Consider the following 25,538-nt stretch of genomic DNA (forward strand, 5'->3'; position numbering starts at 1 on the left):
CGTAAGTCGGGGTATAATTTCGCAATACATGTAAAATCCAAGTCGGATGTATGTAAGCTAATAAATGTTCTCGTTAATCTTATCTCGTCTTTTGATTCATTCACAGTTACAAGAAATCACCACATAGAGTCTCTCAAGGCTCCGTAGATATAACAAACACAGAAATAAATAACACAAAATAAATTGTAGCTGTGTGTTGATTCCGCGCGACACATCCGAACATGTAAGCCGAACAATAGTGTGGGGGGGGAGTGAGTAATCAAGAGTTGCATGGTGCTCAAACAAAAGATGAATCGACGAGATTTGAAAATCGTGTAACTCCAGGTTCACGTAAGTCGAGGTATTACTGTATTAAAATCATAATACATTTAGACATACAATGTTACATGATTTGAGAAAAAAAGAATGCAATCATTGCTACAGCAAAATAACATTTGTGAAGTTTAAGTTGGTCAACTGTGTCACAAAATCTGTCAAATAGTTTGCAAGGTTTCATCTGGATAATCAAAAATGTAAATGATGAATCAAGAGCAGAACACTCGATAAAAGTTGATGATGATCAAATCAAATCCAGGTTTTAAATGAAAAAAAACATTTAAGTTTGAGAAACTGAAACACTAAATGTACCAAAAACATAAGTAAAGACCATTTGAAAGCCATGGGATTTATAAACAAATACAATATACTGTATTTACTGTCCAACAATTATTGGTGTGATGATATATGCTTCAATGCTTGGATATATGAAAAATGGAAAGTTTTCAGAGTGCTCAGTAATAAAGAACAAAAAGTATAATGCAAAAAGATTTATGAATAGAGCCAAACAATCTGCTGAATTATTGTGCTATTTTCAGGCTAAGTCAATAGTTGTGCAACATCCCTTCTTTATGTAGACCAAGGTCCCTAATGGGAAGGATGCCACACAATTGTAAGTAGGGGTTGGTCAGTAATTTGCACCTGAACTGAATACGAGATGACTGTGATCATGTCAGGAATGTCAGGAAAACAGAAATAGAATCTGGTGTTGAAAGCTTCAAATTGACATGACAGGGCATCTAAACAAAAGCACAAGTTAGGTTTATTTAACTAAAAACCACTTAGAGTCAGTAAAACTAATACAAAAAAAAAAAAAAAACTTGTACACAAGTAGTCCTCAAGACACAGGTAGTGGAATATCAGCTATCTCCACAACAAACGAGTTGCTAGTTTCACAAACAAAACTTCTAGTACTGCTACTTTTGTTGCTTGTCACCACCAGTTGTAGCTTCACCTCCCTGATGCTAGATTTTACAGGGTTTATATTCCTTCTGGGAATGATGTCATTGCAGTCTCACACTTCTAGTTTATTTACCTTTTGCAGCATGTCTCATGTATATGTTTTGCTTGCATGGAGTCATAATGAGTGACAAACTTTAGATTCCTTACACCTAGGTATCAATTAATTTGACTAGAGATAGACTACAGTAATTATTAATGTAACCTGAAAATAGCTCAATAATTCTGCAGATCGTTTTGAGTTAATAACATGTAATTTATGGATAAAATGTAGAGATTTTAAGCCATATTGTAAACTTATATTATACCCCAAAAAATGTTTGATAGTATTGTAAACACTTTTTTGTTATGAACTGTTTGTTTAGGTATTATGCTCAATTATGTAATTTGCAATTGATGAACATTTAGCAGAAATGAATAGAAAAATTTTTTAAATCAAGATAACACACTTTCACATGTTGTAATGAAACGACAAGAAAAACTGTGCATGTTACTCAAAAAATTCTTAAATTTTCTAGATTTTGCCTACCGGTATTTTAAATCCTTCCTTCCTTAATCATCATAGTTTCCATCACCTACAAAACTTTTTAAATGAAAAAAATTAAATTATTTTAAAGATTTGCAAAACCATATAAAAGACAGTGCCCTGTGAGTTTTATTATAAAATATTTTTAGTTATATAACTAATGGACCAGTATTATAACACAACGAAGATAATATATTATTCATCAGTCCTTATTTTGTAATATACTTAAAGATGTTTTACTTAGCAGCTAAAAAACTGGCATAAATTCTTCAAACAAACCAATATTTAATATCTTAGAATAAAAGTTTCAAAATCATAATTTTTTAAATACATGCAAATAGAGTCCTTATGTCAACATAAATCCAAGATAAATACAATAATTTCAAATTAAACATGAAGTGAATGTAACTTATCAGATAAATGAAAAACTTACTCAACACTGAAAATTCTAAAGATTATTTATTTATAAGCATATTTTAGGTCATTGTAAATAACTGAGCAAATATTAATACTAGACAACTAATAAGTTATTTATCATCTGGAAATCAAATAATACTAAAAAGAGTTGAAGCATTCAAGACATCATCAAGATGCTATTAAAGTGAAATTACAATAATTTTATGATAATTAAATGAACTAATTTATGTTTAATTTAAAATGTTATACAACAGAAACAATTCTGATGCATAAGAGAAAAATACTTCTGTTGTATACTATTCATACTATAGATAACTATGATAAAATTGCATGCTATTCATGTTAAAAACAAACAAATATTACATTAAAGCATGTCATAAATCATGTCTAATTTCAAATTAATGTAAAAAAAAAAGGAAACTGACCTCAAAGTGTGCTCATCTTTTTGTGCATTCAAATTATTGGCAGTCATTTCTTTGGACGAGTTACTTCTATTTCTTCGACTGTTACTAGTCTGTTGATTAGTTAAATTATCTTTAACACTGTTAGTCTGTGAATGATGATCCCATTTATTACTTGATGAACCTCTAGCTGAAGGTGATGAACAAATAGCAATGTCATTCACTTTAAATGATGTTTTTTCCTGTTCACAACTTTCATCACTGTCCTCATATGTATTAACACTAGCTTGTTGTTTGATGAGATGATGTTCCATGTATTGATATTCATGTCTATCAATAATATGTGATGCATTATTATGTTTTCTAAAGTCTCTCATATCCACCTCAGAATAAGTGGAGTTTATTGTGGCACTAGATGTCACAGTAACTTGATTCTGATTAACCAGTTTTCCCCCTCCGGTATTAGGCAAACTTCCGCCAGATGTAGATTTCTTTGCATGGCTTTGGTTGGAATTGCAATGATTAATTCCATTTGAGATTACTTCCTCATTTGTCTTAGAACCTAAAATGAAATGAATTATTAAATATCAAAGAAAATAATATATAAAAAAATAAGCAAAAGTTTTTAATTAATAGAGATAAATTTTGATTCAGTACTTTAAAAAATAAAAATAGAAACTCTAAAATATTTAAACATTTTTACAAATTGAATTTTTGTTAAAAATTTCTTGCCTTTTTCTTTTTCAGAAGAATTAACCAATGTTATACTCGGAGACTCGGCTGGTAATGCCAACTGTAACAACTGTATATAAAATTCATTTTCTTTGGCCACTTCTTTTTGCTTTCTCTATTAAATATTTCAAAAAAAATATTAAACTTTACATATCAAAATCTTATTGATATATTTAATTATTATTTGTCTTTTAGAATTTTTTAAATAATTCTTACTTAAAAAAATTAAATCTAATGTAATTTCATTAGAAACAAATGACAAAACAAAAGCTTATAAAAAGAAACTATACTTCTGGAAATGTATTATTATTATACATTGGTTATATATGTTAATTTGAGAATTTTCTTGTTACATTATAAGTTCTTATTAATATAAAGGTTAGAAATTTTATATGTATTCACAGGTATACTTAATGTATTTATAATATTACATAGAAAAGGATCAAATGACAAAGAGTGCAACTGGAACTATCTGACATTTCATTCTTAATTTCAATATAAGTTTTTATAATGTTAGCATAATTCTTTTTATATCAGAAAGAATCATATCAAGAAACACATTATAGTGGACTTCCATGTAATACAATGAACACATATTATTTTCACATATTCTATTTTGCACCAATTATGACTTTCCTAGAATAAAAATAGGAGCTGACGCAATTAGTTCTTTGTTTTCTTATATATATATAAGAAAATTATAACATACTAGAATAAACAGAAAAATAAGCAATGCCACTTACTAAAAATAAATGAAAGTGAACGAGCTGTTTACTGGTGCTATCAGAACAAGATTTAATTACTGATAACAAAATACAAGTACTTTCAACAGTAAATAACCATCATCCTCAGGTACTGGCAGTTAGAACACAATAATTCAAAAAATTTGTTCTATCTTTTGATTGTAACTTTCAGTAGACAGGTTCAATCAATCTTTTTCTATATTTAAAAGATTCGATTAAAAAAAAATCTTAAAAGTGCACAAGACAGTTCAGATGCTGGCATTTGACACAAATTGAAAATTTTTTATCCAAGTTGACTTGCTATTTTTTAACACAGTCAACTTTTATTCTCAAAAAATTTTCAACGAAATTGATTTGTGTGTGTTTCTACTATCATTTCACTTTGTTTTGACAATTTTTTAACCAACATAACAGATACAGTAGAGCATCGATTATCCGAAACAATTCAGGACTGGGGTTGTTCGGATAATCGATTAGGTATGAAAAAATATATTAACCTATCCCATGTTGAAATCTGTTCAAATCCTGGTGCGTCCTTAAGTACACTCTCATGGTCATGCCAGTGCTGCCAGCTAAAATATGCACACCAACAAAAATAATGTTGGAGTAGCCCAAGACATAGCTAAATATTGCAGCACCACAGCACTAGCAGAAATTTAAATTTTCCGACTGGAATGCTTTCAGTTAACCAATGTTTCGGTTATTGATATTCGGATAATCGATGCTGTACTGTATTTTATTCAAATTTACTATTTTCAAGACATTGTAGTTCCAATTTTTCTTAAAGAGAATTTCAAAAGGCAAATTGGCATCACAAATGTTATGATAATGACAATTTCAAGAAATGTTTCACAAATGAAAATAAGTGTGACATTATAGTGTGTTTACATACTAGCAATTCACCATAACTAACTTATTATGATGTCAAAAAACAATAGAAGAGCCACACATTCTAAAAGAAATCTGTTAAAAATGAAACCAACGAATATAGAAACTGAGATAATGTAGAGTACATTACTCCTAAATAGTGTTTATTTCGGTCTTATAACTACAAAATATATTTTAATAAACAGACAACAGTTATTTCCTTTTACATAAAGGTTCAAACAAAAAACTTAGACTATTTTATAAATTGAACTTAAAAACAATTTAATAATGTCTATGGTTAACTTTAATTTTTAATAAAGTTATAGCTTTGTTTTTATTTAATCTACATTCAATCAACATATATGAAAACAAATGAGACAATAACAAAATCAAACAATTTAGCCATGTCTATGAATATGTAAACACATTCAACAATTTTCAGCCATTACAAGGTCTTTGGTAGAACTCATTTACAATTATGAGACTGCATTTTGGAATGTGTACAATCAATGACTGCTTTTATCATCTCATTTTTCATCATTCCATTCATAACAAACATAAATTGGCATTCTTATGATTCTTTTAATAACTCTATTTATTTGTCATAACTGGATGAAATGTAACTTAAGGTAATGCAACAACTACTTATTGCTTTACCTGAAGTTGTTATCAGTTGATTCTTGAACCAACCAAACTGTTTTTACAAAATAAAGCAGTATCAAACTCCCTTAAAAAATGATTATTTGATTATTTAGTTTGACTAGAGCATTATAAATATCATAAACACACAAAAATAATATTTACATTAAATTTATTTCATTCTGTATACATATGTAATATGCTCTATGAAATGTCATGTTAATGTATTTGTTACACTTTGTCAAGCACTAAAACTTCTAAAACAGATGCTCACTAGTGATCAAGTGGATAAAATCACAAAACACTAATATTTAAACCTTTGTGCCAGACTAACTGGCTGGCCATGTGGCACTTTCTAAGTTTCCTTTCCAGTGTTTAATACTTAAATATGAACCAGTTTTCTTTCTAAATTCCTCCTGGGAGGCAACTTTGCAAGACAATTCACAGAAATGTTGAATTTCAGTATACTATCAAACAAAACAGAATAAAAATCATCTAGGGATATATTTTTATAAAATTCAAACAAAAATACAATAAGGAAAAGAGTATGCTTTTTCACATTATATTAATTATATTTTCAAATATTGGGATGCTATTTTAAAATTGCAGACCTATAAATTCTCATTAATGTCCATCTGTCCTTTCTTAATCTCGAGAATAGCATTATACAGATGAAACTCAAGACCAGATATGGAAAGATTAGAAACCATATGCCCCAGATTAACTATATACAAACTTCCAGTTTGAACCAGAAGTCATGTTATTTCAAAAATTTTCATCATAACAGTTAGACAGATGACTGCTTGCTAACAGGAAAAATATGATGTATAAGAGCAAAACACTACTAAAATCAATAGCTTTGTGCATAGAGATCTAAAAAACTGCAGCCTGGTCCATTATTGTTCTGGTTCAAATACATAACTGTTCATTATTACTATAAATATTATAATTATTTTAATAAAACAAATCAATTTTACTGTTTTTAAGTCACTATAACTTTAATATTTTAATAATTAAGAAGGTTCTGGAAGAAAAAATTGGCCCAAAGCAGGACTTGAACCTGCAACTCTTGCATACCATGCAGGTGCATATCCAATTACGCTATCTTCATCCAATCCTCGCTTCCAGAATTTATTAATTTAGATATAACTATACTTGATTACTTATGGAGCCAGTGGGAGATGACTCAGCGTCTATGGCATATAACTCCCACTATGGCACTCAGCCAGCCATCGCTTCTACTCGGCATGGTGTATATATATACAGTAAGATCCCGCTTAACGCTGATTCGATATAACATGGTCTCTCGAAGCCTTAAAAAAAAAAAGCTCGAAATTTACACCAATTTAAATTATCGTGGCATTTTATTGATTTGTATATAATACAATTATTTACAAACATGAACCAACCTGAAAAAGGTGGCAAAAAAGTATACTCTCTTTAAATCTATGTTTGTTTGGTGCAATTTTGGAAAAAATATAACATCATGGATGCCATAGGCAATATCGGTTTCTCTTGGCTAGAATTAACTGATAAATGCATGAACGAAGTGTGGAAGAAGTTATGGCTGAAGAATTCTCAACAAGAAGAGTCTATCGCTGTATTGTTAGATTGGCCAAATTATCAACCTAATTGATACAGCAGAACTAGGAGATGTAGATGAGCAGGATATTGAGGAGTTACCACAAGTATCTGGTGAGAGCCTTACCAATGATGACCTTCAAGAACTGGAAGAACATGGAATTCACATGAAACTGGAAACTAGTGATTCTGAAAACGAAGAATCCAAAGAATTTCCCAGAATATTTCCTTAGTAAAAGTTTGGTAATGATAACCAAAATCAAATTGATCAAATTGTAGTGAATGATCTAGATTTTTAAAGGAGTGCAAAAGCAAAACAAGGTGTTTTGAATGCAATCTTCTGCTACCAACATTTGCTTAAGAAAAAAAAAAGCAACAAATGAAACTTCGCAACTTCATTGCAAAAAAACAAAAATTTCAGAAAAGTCAGAACCTTCATCACAAAAAATGAACTTTGCATTTCTGTGTGCATATGTTTGTGTGTTATTTAACATATATTATTATGCAAATCAATATAAAAATAACTTAAAATTAAAGTAAAATTTGTTTATTTTTGGTCGCTTGTTACCCTATCCCTATTTACTCTATGTTAAAATGACCTCGTTTAATGCTGTTTCATTTAGCGCTTTGTCGTCTAGGAATGCTCCCCATGTTAAGCAGGGTCTTACTGTACACACACAAAGAAATACGAACATCCAAACCCAATAGTTATATATTAAATCCAAACGACTGCTGAATTATATTGGGCTATATTACTACTACTATTATTAATTAAATGCTAAGTAATTTGGCACTAGAGGCACCTAAGAACTGCCTCTAGTGCCAAATTACTTAGCATATGAGGAACTGCTGATGCTATTTATCTGTTGAAGAGGTGGACTAGGAATGTTATTAGCAAACAATTTGTTGAAAAAATTCTTACAACAGTTAAAAAGTTCATAAAAGCAAATTCTATGATCATTGATGAAGTAAGCAGAAATTCTAGAAATTTTAAACACAATTATTTTCAACTCTTGAAGAGATTCCTGATAGAATAATGACAAGTATTGAGTGTTTCAATGAACTTGTAATGAAAGTTGAAGATGAGACAATGGAAAAAGTGCAAAGAGTCTAATGGAAAATCAAAATGAAGTCACCTGTTCTTATGATGAAACAAATATGGTTCTAGTGTGACAGTTACATTGAAACAAATTCAATGTTGATTCAGACTGTTCTGTTCAAGATCTTGACTATAAATCTAAATCAGAAGCTAGAGAATGTAAAAGAAACTGAGACACCAGAAACAGTTGAGAAATACAACACAGAAAGAAAGTGAAGTCAGTGGAAATGAGCCATCAAAGTGGAATGAAAAACATTAAAAGAAGACAAAGAATTGATCCAAAATTCTGTAACCATAAACAGTGTCAATATAACTGTGGCAAACTTTTTCAGAGCATACAAGAATGTCTATTTGCAAAAATTTTTAAAAAGCTGATTACAAAAAGCAAAAAAGAATTTCTCCTTGTGTAAAAGTGTATTATCAACAAAAGGAGAGTGTACTGATGGTTCTAAAGTCATGGAACAGTTCTAAAATTTTCTACTTGAATATTAGTTTAAATAAATTCACAATATGCAAGAATGTTTCTACTAGAACTTTATACACTTCCGCAGATATGATTGACAGTGCTTATACATATAAATGAAAAGGAAAAACTTTTTATTGAGACAGATAATATAGGTCACAAAGAACCATATAAAAGACTGGTCCTGAAAGTTTAAAGATTACAGAAAATTTTCTGTGATGAAAGGAGAAATACGTCTCTTCAGGAATATGCAATACTCCTGAAAAGACATACATTTCTATCTTGATCCTCATCTAAACTCACTAAAATGTATAACTTATAAGAATTCTTAAATAATAATTACAAGTCTGTTAGTGAGATAATATGTATATATCTGATAATAGTATATATATATATATAGTGTATAGTATATATCTGAAAAAAAATTGGTGTAAACTTTGTACATGACACAATCTTATGAAGTTAATTTGACTAGAGGTAGTCAGTTATGCTGTTAAATTTAATAAAGTTGGCATCTCTATGGTTGATGCAACCGGTTTTTTAATGACCAATTCCAAATTAATTTTTAGAAATGTCTATTAAAATTATTTATTTATAATTATTAAAATTAATATGAGATGGTAGCATAACTGCCTACCTCTAGTCAAATTAATTAATTTCTAATATTTAATATAGAATCTTTACATAGTCCAAGAATTTGGCATATCATTTGGCACGTTTATCAGACAAATTATCTGTGATTTTTTTTTTGTTCTCTGCAGATCAAATTTGTATTCCAGGTTGGGTCATTTCATGCTAGAAGAAAAGATGAAGATTATTCATGCTCCTTAACAATGTATATTGTATAATTTTCATTGAATAAATGTTATACACAAAATATTTGAGTATTTTTTTCAGCATAGAAAAAATACTCAAATATCACATTATTGTATTTTACATTAATTTATATGGGAAAAATTGTTTTGCTTAACAAGTGTTTCACATTACAAGTAAGATTCTGGAATGAATTATGCTTGCTAAGCAAGATTCCATTGTACAATGTATATTCAGTGGAAAATAGAATGCAACAAAACTACAGATGGAGACAAAGAACACTGTCAAAAACACAAGGAATTTATGTGCATTACATTAGGTAATCGGGAATTGAGAAAATAATTTTGCAAATGCCTTCTTTTGACATGAGTTCTATGTATTATAGTCTCAAAATTTATATGTATAACTTAACTTAGTAATTCAAATGATGCATTCTGCTATTGCTGGGCTGAAGTGAATGGAAAAAGAAAAAACTCAGAAATGGAACCTGATTATTTAAGTACAGTATACAGTATAATGCAATTAAAACCTGAAGTGAAACATGTGCAATTATAATTGGATACTTGCGGACAAAACCATAACAAAAATATATTTTGAACTAAATACAGTGAAACAATAAGTTTAGATAATATTGAACATAAGTTTTTAGAAAGTGGCCATAGCTTCATGGAAGTTGATAGCATGCAAACTTCTATTGAAAGAGCCAAGAAATACATATCCATTTACACTATTCAAGATTGGCTGGGTATTTTCAGAATAACCATATCAAAACATCTAAAGAACAATAAAAATCCACATACAATGTGTGCAAAATGTCATTCAAAGATTTTAAAAATCATAGATTTGTCAGACTTAACTAATGAAAAATAAAAACAAAAGATCAAAGAGTGATATGGTGAACTGGTTAAAAATAAAACGTTTTTGTCACCAAAAATACAAATCAGGAATAATTAAATATTGAAATGATCAATCATTGGAATATGAAGAAATCAGCATTTAAGCTCCAAATACCTTTAAAATGCAGTCTATTTTAAAACTTTTCGAACATTTTCAGTCAAATTAACAGACCTTCTTCAGGATCGAACTAACAGAATTTAAATTTGCCAAACGGAAATTCCAAAACGTATGCTCTACAATCTTCTGAGATTCTATTGCGCAATTTTCCATTTTCATATTGTCCATTTGTTCTTTATAATTGTAACGCCGCCGCTTTCCATGCTGATGCTATTTTGTTTGATTCTCGAAAATTTATATTTTGCCCTTTTTCCCTGTATTTATAGATGTGCCAGGCCTCTGCTTATTTTAGATGTCGTCTATTTTCAACCTTTTGTATAATATCTGCCTTGCTCCATTCGATTGCAATCTCTGTTGGATCCACGATCGCATAAGGGCAAAATATAAATTTTCGAGAATCAAACAAAATAGCATCAGCATGGAAAACGGCGGCGTTACAATTATTCAACAAAATTTGTTCAACAAAAAGCACAGGAGTTATTAAACTTCAAACAATGTGAACAAAATTATGCTACCCACCCACACAGAAAATATTCTTGAATTTTTTTGCATTTTTCAACATTTCAAGTTTCTAAGACCAAAAATCTGGGGTCATGTTTTAACCAATTACCATACTTTCCCACTGTTATATATACAAGATAGCTTCAAAAAGTTTCCAAAATTGATTTATTACTCAAAAGTATGTGTACAATTGACAAATCAAGCAATGTGTTGTCCTTCAAAGTATTGTCCTTCGGCAACCACACACTTTTGTGAATGCTAGTATAGCTGCTGAAAAAATTCTTGAAAGCCTTCTCACAACAGCACCTGCAACACAGATTTTGCACTCTGTATAACCTCATCCACATTCCTGAAGTGGTCCCTTGATGGCATCTTTCAACCAGGGGAAGAGGTAGAAATTGCATGACGTCCACCATGAGCATTCACAAAGATTCAACATAAGCATCCTGAAGCATCTTGAAGATCTCAGAGGGTTTTTTCCCCAATAACACACAAATTTGATATTTGCATGTTACCTTCCACGGACATTTTCGCTAGACTCTGTTTCACGATATCTGACTAACACGACCTTCAGTAAATGGTAATTATTGCCAACTTTGCAGTGAGTACAGACTTGTTTGAATATATTTATCTATTCCTGACATGTTTAGCTAAGACATGCATTACATGTTCCCTTTTTCATCGTGTTTAATTGATTAACCCAGCATAATTCCAGAAACTTTTTGAAACTACCTTGTAACAGAGCCAGAAAAAAAATAGTCTAGTCCAGGATCGGCAACCTTTTTGCTACTAAGGATGCAATAAAAATTTCAAAAACTATCAAGGGTGCATAGTTTAATTTTTGAAAAAATTCACAATGTTGTAACAAATAAACAAAATAATTATTTTGAAATATGTATATTTATACAAAATAAAGATTATACATGCATGTAATAGTTACAAAATGAAATTAAAAGTACATACATAAAATAACAAAATCAAATTAAATAAAATTACAAGACATATATATCTGCACTTCCATGACTATGGTTCTAGAGGGCACATCTAATCTGTATTATCAATTAATTTGCAATAAATAACTACAAACCTCATTGGCTTTTCCATTATAATTACAGATTCACACACCTTTTCAATTTTTTATTCAATCAATGCAAAATCTCCCAGAATGCATTTTGGCTGTACAAAAGTCTTCCTCAGCCAGGTAACTTAATAATGTCAAATGTATATATAATTTATCCAGCTGAGGAGGACCTAAATGCATTCTGGGAAATTTTGCATTGATTGAATAAAAAAATCGAAAAGGTGAGTGTGTGATGAATCTGTAATTATAATGGAAAAGTCAATGAGGTTCATAGTTTTTATTGCAAATTAAGTTTCTCATGTATAAACTATTTCTCAGAAAGTTATATCTTACATTTTTCTCAATTTTAATATTTTTGTATTTCTGCAGCAAGCCCATGAAATAAAAACTACAATGCTATAAGTATTTATTACTTTAATAGAATTCAGGTAAGATTTGAATATTCACTTTGATCGAAACACATATACAGTTTTTTTCTGTATTTTATTTTGTTTTATTCCATGAGCTATAACTATAAATCTAAGAGAGTGAAAGGAAAAACCTACACTTATGGATCTAATTGTGAATGGATTTTCAAGTTAAAAAAAAAACACACACACAGATTATTGAATCTTTCATTTTGTGTGTTTACTTAGTATTTATCTAACCTAAATCTGATATATCAGTTGAAAATGTTTCTATTAACCAAGTACATGTTCTAAATGTTTGCTTATTAACATAAATAGTTTAATTATCAACCATGTACATATGATAATTTTATAGTAAGTGGTATTGTTATACTTAATACAAATGTAGGTGCCCATATTAAAATACTTGAAAATGGATTAAAGACAAGATTAAAAAAAAACATAAGATTTTAGCAATTATTTGGAATATAATTGCCATTTATTTATATCTGTTTTATATAGATGTATGTACAGGTAACCCTCGTATAACACGGCACTTCTATAGCACGGATTCGCTCTAACACGGTTCGAGAATTGGTACCATCCCCTGTATAACATGGTACTTTTACAGCACGGATTTACTCTGACGATTCGAGAATTGGGTAAAACCCTCGTACAACAGGAAATGTAATAAATTTTTACATACTTAATTAATAATAGTTCACGAAAATTATAATTTTCGTGAACTATTATTAATTAAGTATGTAAATTTTCTCTTCTCGCCTTCTGTCGATACACGTGGTCCTTCTCGAAACTTGTTTCAATGTTGCCAGATCGCGACGCTTCTGCTTCTGATGTTGCCGAATGTTTTTCCCTTATTCCATACTTGCTTTATTCTTCATAAGTGCTTAGCACCATATAAGGAAATTTATAAAGACCTTTTAACTAGAAGCAAGCAATCTAAAATTACATACATTTTGCAAAAGGTAAAGCATGGATCTGAAGATAATGCAGAAAAATGCTCAGAGGATAAGGATAACTTGCCAAAAAGAAAACGCTCTCGGTTAATTAATAGTGTTTTTAGTGATGACGAAGAAAACATTGTTTAATTTATATTAATATGTATCACTTAAAAAAATTTTAATGAAGATATTTATCTTAATTATGAAAATATACTAGCATGTTTTTTAATTTTTGGAACCTAACCCTCCTTTTCGTATTAGTTCTTTGTTTCGTATAACACGGATTCGCATAACACGGCAATTTTTTGGAACGTAACTACCGTGTTATACGGGGGGTTACCTGTATTACTAATGTACAATTTTAATATTGTTTTCAAGCTCTCATGATATAATGTGAGAAATTTATTAATGATATAATGTAAATGTGTGTTGATAATTTCTACAATTTTAAAGCAAGTATGCATTTATATGGTATAATGTTGAATATTTTTTAGAACCAACACATGGTGTAAATTTTCTATCTAGTGAAATATCTGCTGAAAAATGTGAAAAAATAAATAGCTGACTATATTTATAATAATCTGACTTTTCATCTCTGTGAACTCACTCAATAAATGTTTTAATCAAAACAGCATTTTCATTTTTCTTAAATTCTATTTCTGTCCTCTGATTATAAAAGATAAAACAATGAAAAATGTACACTGAATGGCAAAAAGTTGCACACCCAAGTAGAATTGTTCAATTACTGCAAAGACGTACTGGTAGTTGTATTCTAATATTGTAAAATGGCTGTTTCAGACAAGTATTTAAATGATTACAGTTGGCAATGGTAGAACCATACTGATACAAGTGACATTTTTCCAAAATTACAGATTTTCGCACGGATGCATAGGAGAAAATGTAAATTTGCATGCTACATTGATCCAAAAAACCAAATGCAAAAACCAAACTCTTCTGTAAGAAAGTCACAATCTCCCATCAAAGTGATCCAAGTGATTTGTTCAATGTAGAAACCAAAATATTAGTATCTTCCAATAAAAAGATTTCAATAAAACATTGTTTTTTTATTTATTCTAACATATCAGTCAACATTCCATTAATGATTAGACCATAAAAAAATTACCTGTTTCCTTAAAACAAACAGAAACGCATTTCCCTCGTTTTCTCGGAATGATGAGAATGCCACTTGGATCAGTGTGGTTCTACTGTCTTCAGTTGTGATCTAATTGTATGCCAGGTAATGAAACAAGAGTGCCTTAAAATTGCTATCCCAGTATCCTGTAGAATGGCTTATACAGACTGTGTTCAGAATTTTCAGTGTACTTTTTGTTTAGAAGTGTTTGAATGCAAGACATGTCTATATAATGCAATCAATGACATTACACACAGTTGACAGAGTTTGAAAAAGACTGCATCCTTCGGCTGAGGGAAGCAGAATAGTCATTTTGTCATTTGGGCCATTCGACCTGACTGTAAGGTAGTGATAGGCATAGTGGCTACATGAAACACATGTACAAGACCAGCAGACTCTGGATATCCTTGACAGACCACTAGGAGTAATCATTGTCTGATTATGACACAAGCAGAAACGGCTGTAATGGATTCTTTGGCCACCTAAGCCTTGAGGTATAGATATTATACTTCAAACAAAACTTTCAAAACTAGTATAAACATTTTTAAAAAATCAATTAAAAGAGCAAATTTGTATTTTTTGATATGAAAAGAACTTAAATCTATACAGAGTGTATCAGAATGACGTTTTAAAAATTTGGGAGAAAAGGACTCAGAAAACAGTAAAATTTTTTCAATGGTGGTGGTTAACATGTTAAGCACATTCTGTATATTTTGTAAAATATTCAGTTACATGAAAGAAAAAACAAAAATGACCAAAACTGAAAATCTTCAGAATCATTAGTATATTGGACATGTTAAAGTTTAGATTAATCTTTGAAAATTTCAGTCACCTCTAAATGAAAAGATTAAATTGCTCGAGTATTTTCCAAAGTCTTGCTTTAAAAAAAATTACAGATTATACACATATTTTACAAATAACCATAACACATATTCTTTAAAAAATAATCTTTATACAAATACTATGAAACTGTTTTCATATTTTTAGTTACTTCAGTATCTTAACTGTTTTTATTATGTAATAAATTTTTTATTTGAGTACAGCTATTTATAACTTGTGGTCAGGGCTGGATCATCGCATAGACAAATGAGACAATGTCTAGGGCTCGGTCAAACTGTCTATTTTGAAAATATTTGTAAATAAGATTCTTCCGATAATTTAGATTTTTTATAGCAATTATATATTTTTTATTAATAAAAATTTAAGATTTGTTTTAATTTTTCACATTATTTAGTTTTGTTTTATTTATTGTTTTTTTTTATTTTTTGTGTGCTCTATTTCTTGTGGGAGAGGGAGGGGGCCCAGTAAGAAGAAAATGTCTAGGGCTCCAAAGTGGGTTAATCTGGCCCTGTTTGTGGTTCATGATTATTATGAAATTTGACCAAATTATTTTTACTTGTTGCCAATATATAATCCATAAATTATAGGATAGTCTTTAAAATTTCTAAAGATCTTATTCCAATTTTATTTTCCACATATATATAACTGATGCATTATATCTTTAAACTATTATCTTTAACTCTGATAGAGTTCCACAGTAAAATGTGAGGCAGTATTTCAAAAAATTATATAATACTTTTAAATATAGGTAAGCAAAATTTGAATATTTAGTATCTTCATAATCTATGATGTTTTTGAATTTTAATATAAATACATTAAATTCATGTTGTAGCTGATATTAAAATTTATTTTATGGTATATTATTGAATACTAACTGAAGATAACTAATTGCCAACTTTAAAAACTAATTAAACAAATAAAAGATACAATATAAACAACCTGGCAATTGTTTGGCTTTAATACAAGTAAAAGATGTATAAGGTTAGGTTATATAAAGCATTTGTGAGTACATTAAATAATTGATTTATAGAAACTTATGCACAAGTGCCCTACTCTGAATCCATATCTGAATATAATTAATGTTTAGAATAATTCAGTATTTTTTGTTTGTATATCAAATCTGTTTTTATTTGTTTATTTACTGTGTATAAATAATGAATCCATTATGTCTATTGTTCATCCTAATTTTTGACAAAATTTCCAAATTCTGTTTAAAACTGATTCAATGTTGTCTTCTAAGCATTGGGAGTTTAAGGTATTTTATATTTGATTTTACTACAATTTCCAAAAAGAAACTAATTCATTTCATAGACAAGAACTTTTGTCTAAACACTGAATATGGTTTTTATTTATCATACACTCAATTTAATATTAATATTCCTATTTCTTAACTGAAATATTTGTAGAGTAATAATGAAATTTTTGCAAATTTCATTGCCCCTTGCTCAGCTATCCAGTGCTGGAGTCAACAGATTCATTATCTGCTACTCAGTATAAAGAAGAGCCTATAAATAGCATATTTTATTTATGAACGATTTAATTTATATAGTTCTGTTAAAATTAGATATTATCTTCTTTCATGGATCTATCATATAATGGAAACTACTTTTTTAAAGACAAGTCATTTTTATTGCTTTCAATAGAAATGTATTTTGAACTGTTGAAAACAATAAAGATGACTCTCCTTTAAAAAATATAGTTTCCCTTGTATGATAGAACCATGAAGAAGATATCTAATTATCACAGAACTACAGAAACTCCAGATCAGAAGTTATAAATATAAATTAAATTGTTGTATTATTACATAGAAACAATTTATATTCAAAAACTTTTACTTATTTCTAAATAATGATAAGACTAAAATTTATCCAAAAAACATAACTTCTTAATACTAAGAATATTTTGAAATAAATATAATATTAATGATAGTTATAAAAAAGTTAAACTTACTGTTAGTAAGCTTTAAAAGCAATATATTGTATGTAATAAGACATTAAATAAACAGTACTAAATGAAGAAAAACATATGCAATAACAAATATGTAAACTATAAATTTACATTATAGTGAGTATTCTGTTATATTGGTATGTTATTAAATACATATTTATTACTATTTTGACTGCTAAAGATACAATTTCAAGTAGCTTTGAAATTACAGATTATGATATAACTTGTTTATTATTAAAGCTACAATGTTTTTTTTTTTTTTTTAAATTTAAAGACTATTGTCACAGGATCTTGATAGAAAAACTTAACTTTCAGCATATTCCAAAAAATAATTAATATATGTGGAATATGAATTTCATAGACAAAAGAAAATCTATTCTCTTATTAATAGTGTTTTGTATTTAAGTGATATATTAATACTACCATACTGTAGTAGTTGTTTCATCTTTTCCTACAATGACTGAATATTAAATTACAAAACTTTAGTTCCAACTTTCTGCATGTTGATCTGTCCTTTCTCAGAATACAAAAATAATTATATAGATTAAGATTTTTAGACGATAGATGTCATTATACTGTTATATAAGCCAGATTTATAAAACTCATTATATCATAGTTTAAATCACTTCAATTGAGATTTGTAATTTGATTTATACATATATAAATATACAATATGTAATCTGTTGTAAATATTATAAATGAATCTTTTTTCCATTATTATATTTTTAGCACAAACAAGTCTTATTATAAAATTTTAAACAAATACAGTGGGTGATTAGTTGACAAACGTAATCCGTTCCAAGACCATGTTTGTTATTCGAACTGTTTGTTAACCAATTATCAATTTACAATAGATTTTTATGGGAATTTGATTAATTCGTTCTGGAGACCCCAAAAAAAATAAAAAATTATATACTTTCATACAACATTTATTTATATGTAATAATAATAATAATAATACATATATACACAGTCATGCTTTTTATCAGTCATGTTTTTTCCATTTGTGGGGGTTAAAAAATCTGTCCAATGTTGATTGCTTTTCTCTCTTCTTCAGAATTTTTCGGAAGTAATTAATAGCATTGTCGTTGTAGAGATCCCCAAGCCTTTTAACCTCAATCTGGTTTAAATGCCATTTGGATGACTGTTGTTCTGACATCCTCCCATTTCTTCAAAAGATGTTGGTATTGGTCCTCTTTCATCTTCCACTTTTTCAGAAGAAAACACATCTCGCTGAGTTTCTTGGAGTTCTTCTGTCATCAGATCAGTTTCAGGTTCCATCATGAGCTCTTCAATGTTCTTTATTTCTCAGATGTGATTTTCATTACTCCTTTAGCTGCTCAATCTTCTTGATTATATCTTTCTTAGCTAAGACTGTGTCTGCTATAACCTGTTCAAGCCATACTGCCGAGCAACATCAGACATCTTCTGCCCACTCTCTACCTTGGTTATTATCTCTTGCTTGGTTCCTATGGTGAGCCCAGTTCTTGAAATTCCACTCTTTTTAAGCTCCATAATATAATCAATTCCTTTTTTAAATAAAAAGTTCAGAAAAGCACTTACAAAAATTCAGAGAACAGAAATCAACTAGCGCACAAAAAAATTATGTAAATGTGAGGCCAAGATAAAATTCGAAATTTGGTGTTAAAACATTAATGAATATCTGATGGAACAGTTAACCTATCCAATGTTGAAATTTTTCTCCATTGCGTGTGGCACTATATTGAATTTTTGTCGATGTTAAGCCTAACAAAAATTACATGTTTTTGAAAAAATAATCATGGCTATTGTAGTGTCCAAAAATTTTTTTTTTATTTTGCACAAACAAAATAAATATATTAATAAATGTAAAAACAAAAAGAATTATATTTCGGAAGTTAGTTTTAATATAAAAATTATAAAGACTAGTGACGTCCAGTTTCAAAGCATTCTGATGCTGAAACAAGATATCTCGGGTCAACCGGTCAAGGACAGTAGATCACGATCCAAGATATGTCGGGAACAATACTGGACAGGTTAAACTCCCACCTTCAAAAATAAAAATGATGCAAAACTTAAAGAGTACCCACCTGACAGTCTCATGAAGGCAATAAAAAAGTTCTTTGTCAGAATGGTAAACAAAAAGCTGGAATTATAAGGGAGTTTTAAAATTAAGAGGAATACTATCTGATCAGTATTGGTTGAGCGTCAATGTCTCTCAAGCTCCAAAAGATTTCAAATTGTCACCTGGAGACAGGATAAAACCAATTGGTATTCATTATTTTACGTCTCTTTTTCTTGTGTTTGTTCTGTGGGATGTTTGTTGTCCAAACATAAAAATCTTTCATGAAAGTGTTTGTTGTCCAATTTGTTTGCAGTCTGAACTGTTCGTTAACCAATCACCCACTGTACCATATTAATATTTTATTTCATAAAAGTTTAATCTCATTAATAATGAATAACAAAACATATTTTCAGTACTGTTTATTTGCAAGCATATTATATTAAAAATTAATACTGAAAAAAACAGAACTTACAAGCCTCATTCTGTAACCAATATAACTTTTAAACCCAAACCCAAGAGTAACAACTGGATAGCCAATGCTAAAAAAAATATAAAATAATAATAAGTAACTTCGATATAATAAAAACTACAGAATAAATTTAGTCAGAATAATTCATTTTATATTGTAAAAATTATAATAAATTAACATAAAAATATTATATAAAGCTAGTTCAAAAAGTAATACTTGTTCAATAATGATAAAATATCTAAATAATCCAAAAACTTTTAATTAACTTTAACATGAACAACAAAGTATATTTACAGAATAAAACTGTTCTATGTACCCTCCATCATCATTTACACATTTTAGATATCATTCTTTCCATGATATGAAAACTGATCTATCAAAAGAAGATTCCTACATTCTGCACCAATTTTTCAGTTTCCTTAAGATCATTATTTAATTGAAAGACATGTTTTCATAGCTGTTTCTTCAAGTAACCAAATAAGAAAAGTTTGGAGGTGTTAGATCAGGACTATAGGCTGGGTGCTGCATCAAAACTCAAAAATAACAGTCAATCTTCTTCAGAATCTGGTAAGACACTACTTTTCAATATACTAAACTATTGATAATTGAAAAAAAAGTGTCCAATGGATATTCCCAATATTTCTGATATTTCTCTAATCTTCAAACAACAGTCATTTAAATCATGCCTTGAATTTTTGACAAATTTCATCTGTCATACTTATTGACATCTACCATTTACCACTACAAGGCTTATTCAAAATAGTGGTGTTTCTATTTTTAAAATGATTTAGCCACTTTTGATGTTGCTAACATCAACTGTTTCATTTTTATAAACTTTTGGATTTTACATGGATGTAACTAACATTTATTTCAACAAATTGATAAAGAAATTCTATTACACAACACTGTTGGTTGAATCAACAGTTTTTTGTAAATAAATATTTATATTTATAAATAATAATTTGTGAAAAAGGTAAATATGATTGGTCAATAGTCAACTGTTTGTATTTTTAAACAACAGTTATTTTTATAATAACTGTTTTAAGTTTATTTATATTATTAAACAGATATTACTTTTTGAACTGCCTGTGCAGTTTATTTTTTATTCTAAACAGAACTTGTTTAATAAAATCCTATATCTTTAATTTGTTTTTCAATTTAAGCATGCAAATATAAATGGGGACATTCTCATCATAGTTTATTTTAATAGCTACCAGTAATTACAAATATACTATTGGCCTATTATTTTTATAGGTATAACATTCCAAGTACCAAATTAATTTTAAAAAAAGCATAATATATGAACTACATATGATTGCTTTAATGTATACTAGGTTTATATTGAAAATTCTTTCATTTTTTGAACAGAAATATATTTTTTATAAATGATCCACAATATACAACAGTATTATGAAAAATATGGGAATTCTGTGCAACTTTTTAATAGATAAATTTCCAATATTCACAAAATATGAAAAGTTGAAACTAATATTGCTAATATAAAAAATATTGTGAGAGTCTTGTCCAGCACAACAGAGATTAATCATAATTATATCTCTACACATTTGAGTTTTTATTCCAACATTAAAGAAAATATATTAAGATATACCCATATTTAAAATGAAATAAATGTATTTTAGTTCATATATGCAAACAAAATATAGTTATATCTCTATTATACATGGAATATAAAATACAGAACATTCGCTATCTTATTATTTCAATTCTTAAGATTAATACTGAAATTAAATTTTAAGGTTTTTTTGTATTATTTTGCTAACTTATTAATTAACAAAAGTTTCATGAATTAATAAGTTAGCAAGGCAATACAAATGTCTAAAAATACATAATATTGTATTTAGCAGTTCTATTTCTATACCTTTCTGCATATATAATAACTTTATTTTAATGTTGCATCAATGTTTATCATCTTAAAACCATTTTAAACCACTAAAATAAGCAATTTAAATTGAATGCCCATTACCAGCAAAGTTGATTTGAACTAATATGATAATTGAACAACATAGCCAAAAACATCTATTACTAAAAAATAATACATCATATGGTCTATTCATCATGATTTCAAACCGTTGTTTTGGTCTATAAATATTAGACACCTCAATGTTTTAGACACGTAAAAATGGGTTTAAAAAAATCTTTAAGTTAAAACTGAGGAATTATAGTAATAAAGCACTACCTATTGTATATTTTATAGCATATATAAAAGAAATTCATCAGAACTGGAAGAGGATACTTAAGTTATGTTCATTGTTAGTTGAAGGTGTTTATAAATCCTAACTTTCTTTTTTTTATAAAATCAAAAGCTAGTTTATAAACTTTCATAAAATGTAAGTACTATAATCATCAATGAATCTAAAAAGTAAAACATAATAAAATTTTAAGAAAAATGATAAATTTAAAAGTACTTACCAATGAGCTGCAAATGGCCTACATAAATCTAAATGAAATGGTAGATTTTTAAGTTCTTTGAGCCGCACTGATGCTTCTATATACACAAATAGCAACCACAGAGAAATTGTTGGAAGACAAACTCCTCTCTCTAGAAAATAAAATTATAAAATAATTTACTCTCAGCTCATTAAATTCATGTAATTTATGATTTTATTCATTTCAAGATATTTTAAGCAATATTATTAGAAAAACAAACATCTTCAAAAGAAAATGAATTTAATAATTTGATACAAAGGTTTATTAAAATATCAATTAACATTATTTCTTATAAAACAGAAATTTAGTAATTATATTTGATAATAAAGTTTGACATTTTATAATTAAATTTATATTCACTTTATAATTATTACTGAATTACATATCAAAATAAAATAATTTGTCAAATATCACCAGATTTTTTTCTTAAGTATTTTTAGATTTGAAATTAATGAATTCACTATACAATTTGTTTTGAGAAAAGTGTAGTCATCCTATCTTAAATACTTTAGTAATTAAAAATCTTTTTCTTTTTATTGTTTTTAAAATTATAAATTAAAGACTAAAAACTGAACTTGGTAACATATCTCTGTTTGCAGAAGTTACAAATTCAATTCTCTTCTATGTCAATCTTTTTTTTTCCTAAACATTTGTATTAAACATTAAAAATTTTGTCAACACCATATTCAAGGTTAATCTTACAATCAAACTTTATTTTTGAGTTTTGATTCATTTAAATTCAAGAAAATCAATTACTTCTGATGCTATGATCCAGCTTTAAAAAAATTAACTAAAGTATGCTGCAAAATGCAATATGTTGTGTTAAGATTTATCAGATAGTAAAAGAATAATTGTTTATATATATATATATATATATATATATAATTCACAAACCTAATTTATAGTTAAAGCTAAATGACTGCCAAATATTCATTATCAATTTAACTGTACATCAAGTATAAGTGCTTTGGTTACATTCATATTGGAGAAAATATTTCCAGTCCCTAAATGTACACTGATTACAAGATAATATTCAGTTATCTATTCCCCAGAAATATTTTAAATTCTGTCTAAAATAAAACAGATAAAATGTAATGCCAATAAGTAACTCTTAAACAGATTTTTTGAAGATATTTTTTTATATAATTGTTTCTGTAATACTAATCTATTAGTTTGAATTGATATATTATTTTCTTTCTTTTTTAGGGCACCTAAGAAAGCATTAAGAGTGAAATCTTTAGCTTAATTTGTATTTATATTTATATTATATTTAAATATTGAAATCTAATATGCAGATGCAAATAAGAAGAGCATATTACCATAATACAGTAGCTTTAATTAAAATTATTAAAATAAATACAATATATATTTTTTAAAATTTTGTCTTAAAAATGTCATTTGTGAAGACCTTAATTTAATCTGCCTTAAAATACTATAAACACAATTTTGTTTTAATGATTTTATTCATTGCGAAAATGTTTCTGATTATTATTATTATTAATTATTATTTTAAAAAATTATTTTGTAAAAGATTTCAAAATGTATGTGAATGATGATAAAAGTTATACATTAAATTACTATTTATCAAAATAACTAATGTATATTTAAGGCTTGTATATAACCAGATATTTTTGCCAAAAAATTTCTAACACAAGAGATTTATTTTGTAATAAAAAAAAAGGATACTTAAGAATACTTAAGAATGAATTTTATAAAATGAATTTATAAAATTCATTTTATAAATTCATTTTATAAATTGCTTTATAAAATGAAAAAGTTTGAATGTAGTTATAATCATTTCTATTATAAACAACAATTACAGAAAATCAGGATTTGATTCCCTGCCAGAGATAAATGTTTTTTAGGTCAAGGTGCATTTGGTTTGCTGGCCCTTCTTGTACAATAATTATGAGACAAAATTTTTTTTTATAATATGTTATATTTGACTTTAAAAATGGTATCAACTGTTCAATGAGAAAAGTTAAGATTTATAAATTCTATGAAAATATTTTTTTTCAGAAAGTTTTTGGTTAATTATCTTTAATTAAAATTAGTTTGGTTAAGGCAGTTTGATAACTTTAATTTTAAAAAAAATTATGCAGCTTGATAAAATTTAAATTGAGCTTCATACTAAATTTTAAGCATTATTTATAACAATTTTAACTTTAATTTTATGTTATAATTTAATTTTTTAAATTAAAGACAGAAAATGTTTTAATACTACTTTTATAGTTATTTTATTTATAAATTATATCTACCTAATAAAACTTTTTAAAAATTTTAATTATTATGTAAAACAAGAGTATCATCTTACCTGTGTGCCAAACATATTGTACCCAGACATATGTACTTGCAGCAAAAAATAGCCAATGAACCGGGATGAAGAGAAAACAAATCATGTCTGAAGTGAATGCAATGAACACAAAAAATACAGAAAATGCCTGAAAGATTCAATAAGATATCTTTTAAAATTATTATAATTTTTGTTAGAAGTGCAAAAATTAAATATGCAGTTATAATTTAATTTTTCATTTTATTAAATTTTATTAAATTAAAAATTGATAAAAAATTTAATGAGTTCCCTACTTCTTTTGAAATTCACTATAACATAATAAACAATTTAAATAAATAAGTATATAAACGTATATAAGTAAGGAAAATTACATTAATAGCTATGTTTACTGCATTTGATAACTGGATGAATGATAAAATATATTTAAGAAGTTAGGTGAAATCAATTTGCATTATATTAGAATATTGAAAACAATACATCATATAAGATTTATTGTATTTTCAAGCTTATTAAATTCTTTTCAAGATATAAGCAGGAAAACCAGCAAAAACTACTAGAGATAAGAAGAAATAATAAATTTTTAACAAATTATTGTAAAAGCAATAGTATTCTGTTGTTACCTTATAAAACATAGAAAAAATAATTCCAATGTTTTTAAAAATATTTTGAAGTTCTATTATTGCTTCAATTAATGATTTGCAAAAACTTTTATATTAATAAAGTTTACATAAACAATGATAAAATTCCAATACAATATAAAAAAATTAAGCATGCACAAAATAGTAATTACATCTAAAAAAAACAAAATAATTTAGCTGACAAAAATAAAATTTTAGAATTAAATACAAGTATCTGCATTTAAATT

At 27.6% G+C, this 25,538-nt stretch overlaps 1 protein-coding gene across 2 annotated transcripts in view; it reads right to left on the minus strand.

The window, feature by feature from the left end:
• LOC111624467 (macoilin-1-like) overlaps positions 1-25,538 on the minus strand; it is a 124,676-nt gene that overhangs the window by 20,921 nt on the left and 78,217 nt on the right. Inside the window, exons 1-5 of one of the 2 annotated variants that reach the window (XM_023367308.1) lie at positions 24,695-24,848; positions 22,363-22,492; positions 19,936-20,002; positions 3,352-3,466; positions 2,644-3,181 (exon numbers count right to left, since the gene is read on the minus strand). In XM_023367308.1, the coding sequence (XP_023223076.1) occupies positions 2,644-3,181; positions 3,352-3,466; positions 19,936-20,002; positions 22,363-22,492; positions 24,695-24,779 (935 nt within the window). In that variant the 5' untranslated portion in view covers positions 24,780-24,848. Of the gene's footprint in view, positions 1-2,643; positions 3,182-3,351; positions 3,467-19,935; positions 20,003-22,362; positions 22,493-24,694; positions 24,849-25,538 lie in introns of those variants that run through there. The other variant, XM_023367309.1, reaches the window with a different exon arrangement.

The sequence above is a fragment of the Centruroides sculpturatus genome, unplaced genomic scaffold (genome assembly GCF_000671375.1).
Source record: "Centruroides sculpturatus isolate CEXI.00-Female unplaced genomic scaffold, Cexi_2.0 scaffold286, whole genome shotgun sequence".
NCBI classification, from domain to species: Eukaryota; Metazoa; Arthropoda; class Arachnida; order Scorpiones; family Buthidae; genus Centruroides; species Centruroides sculpturatus.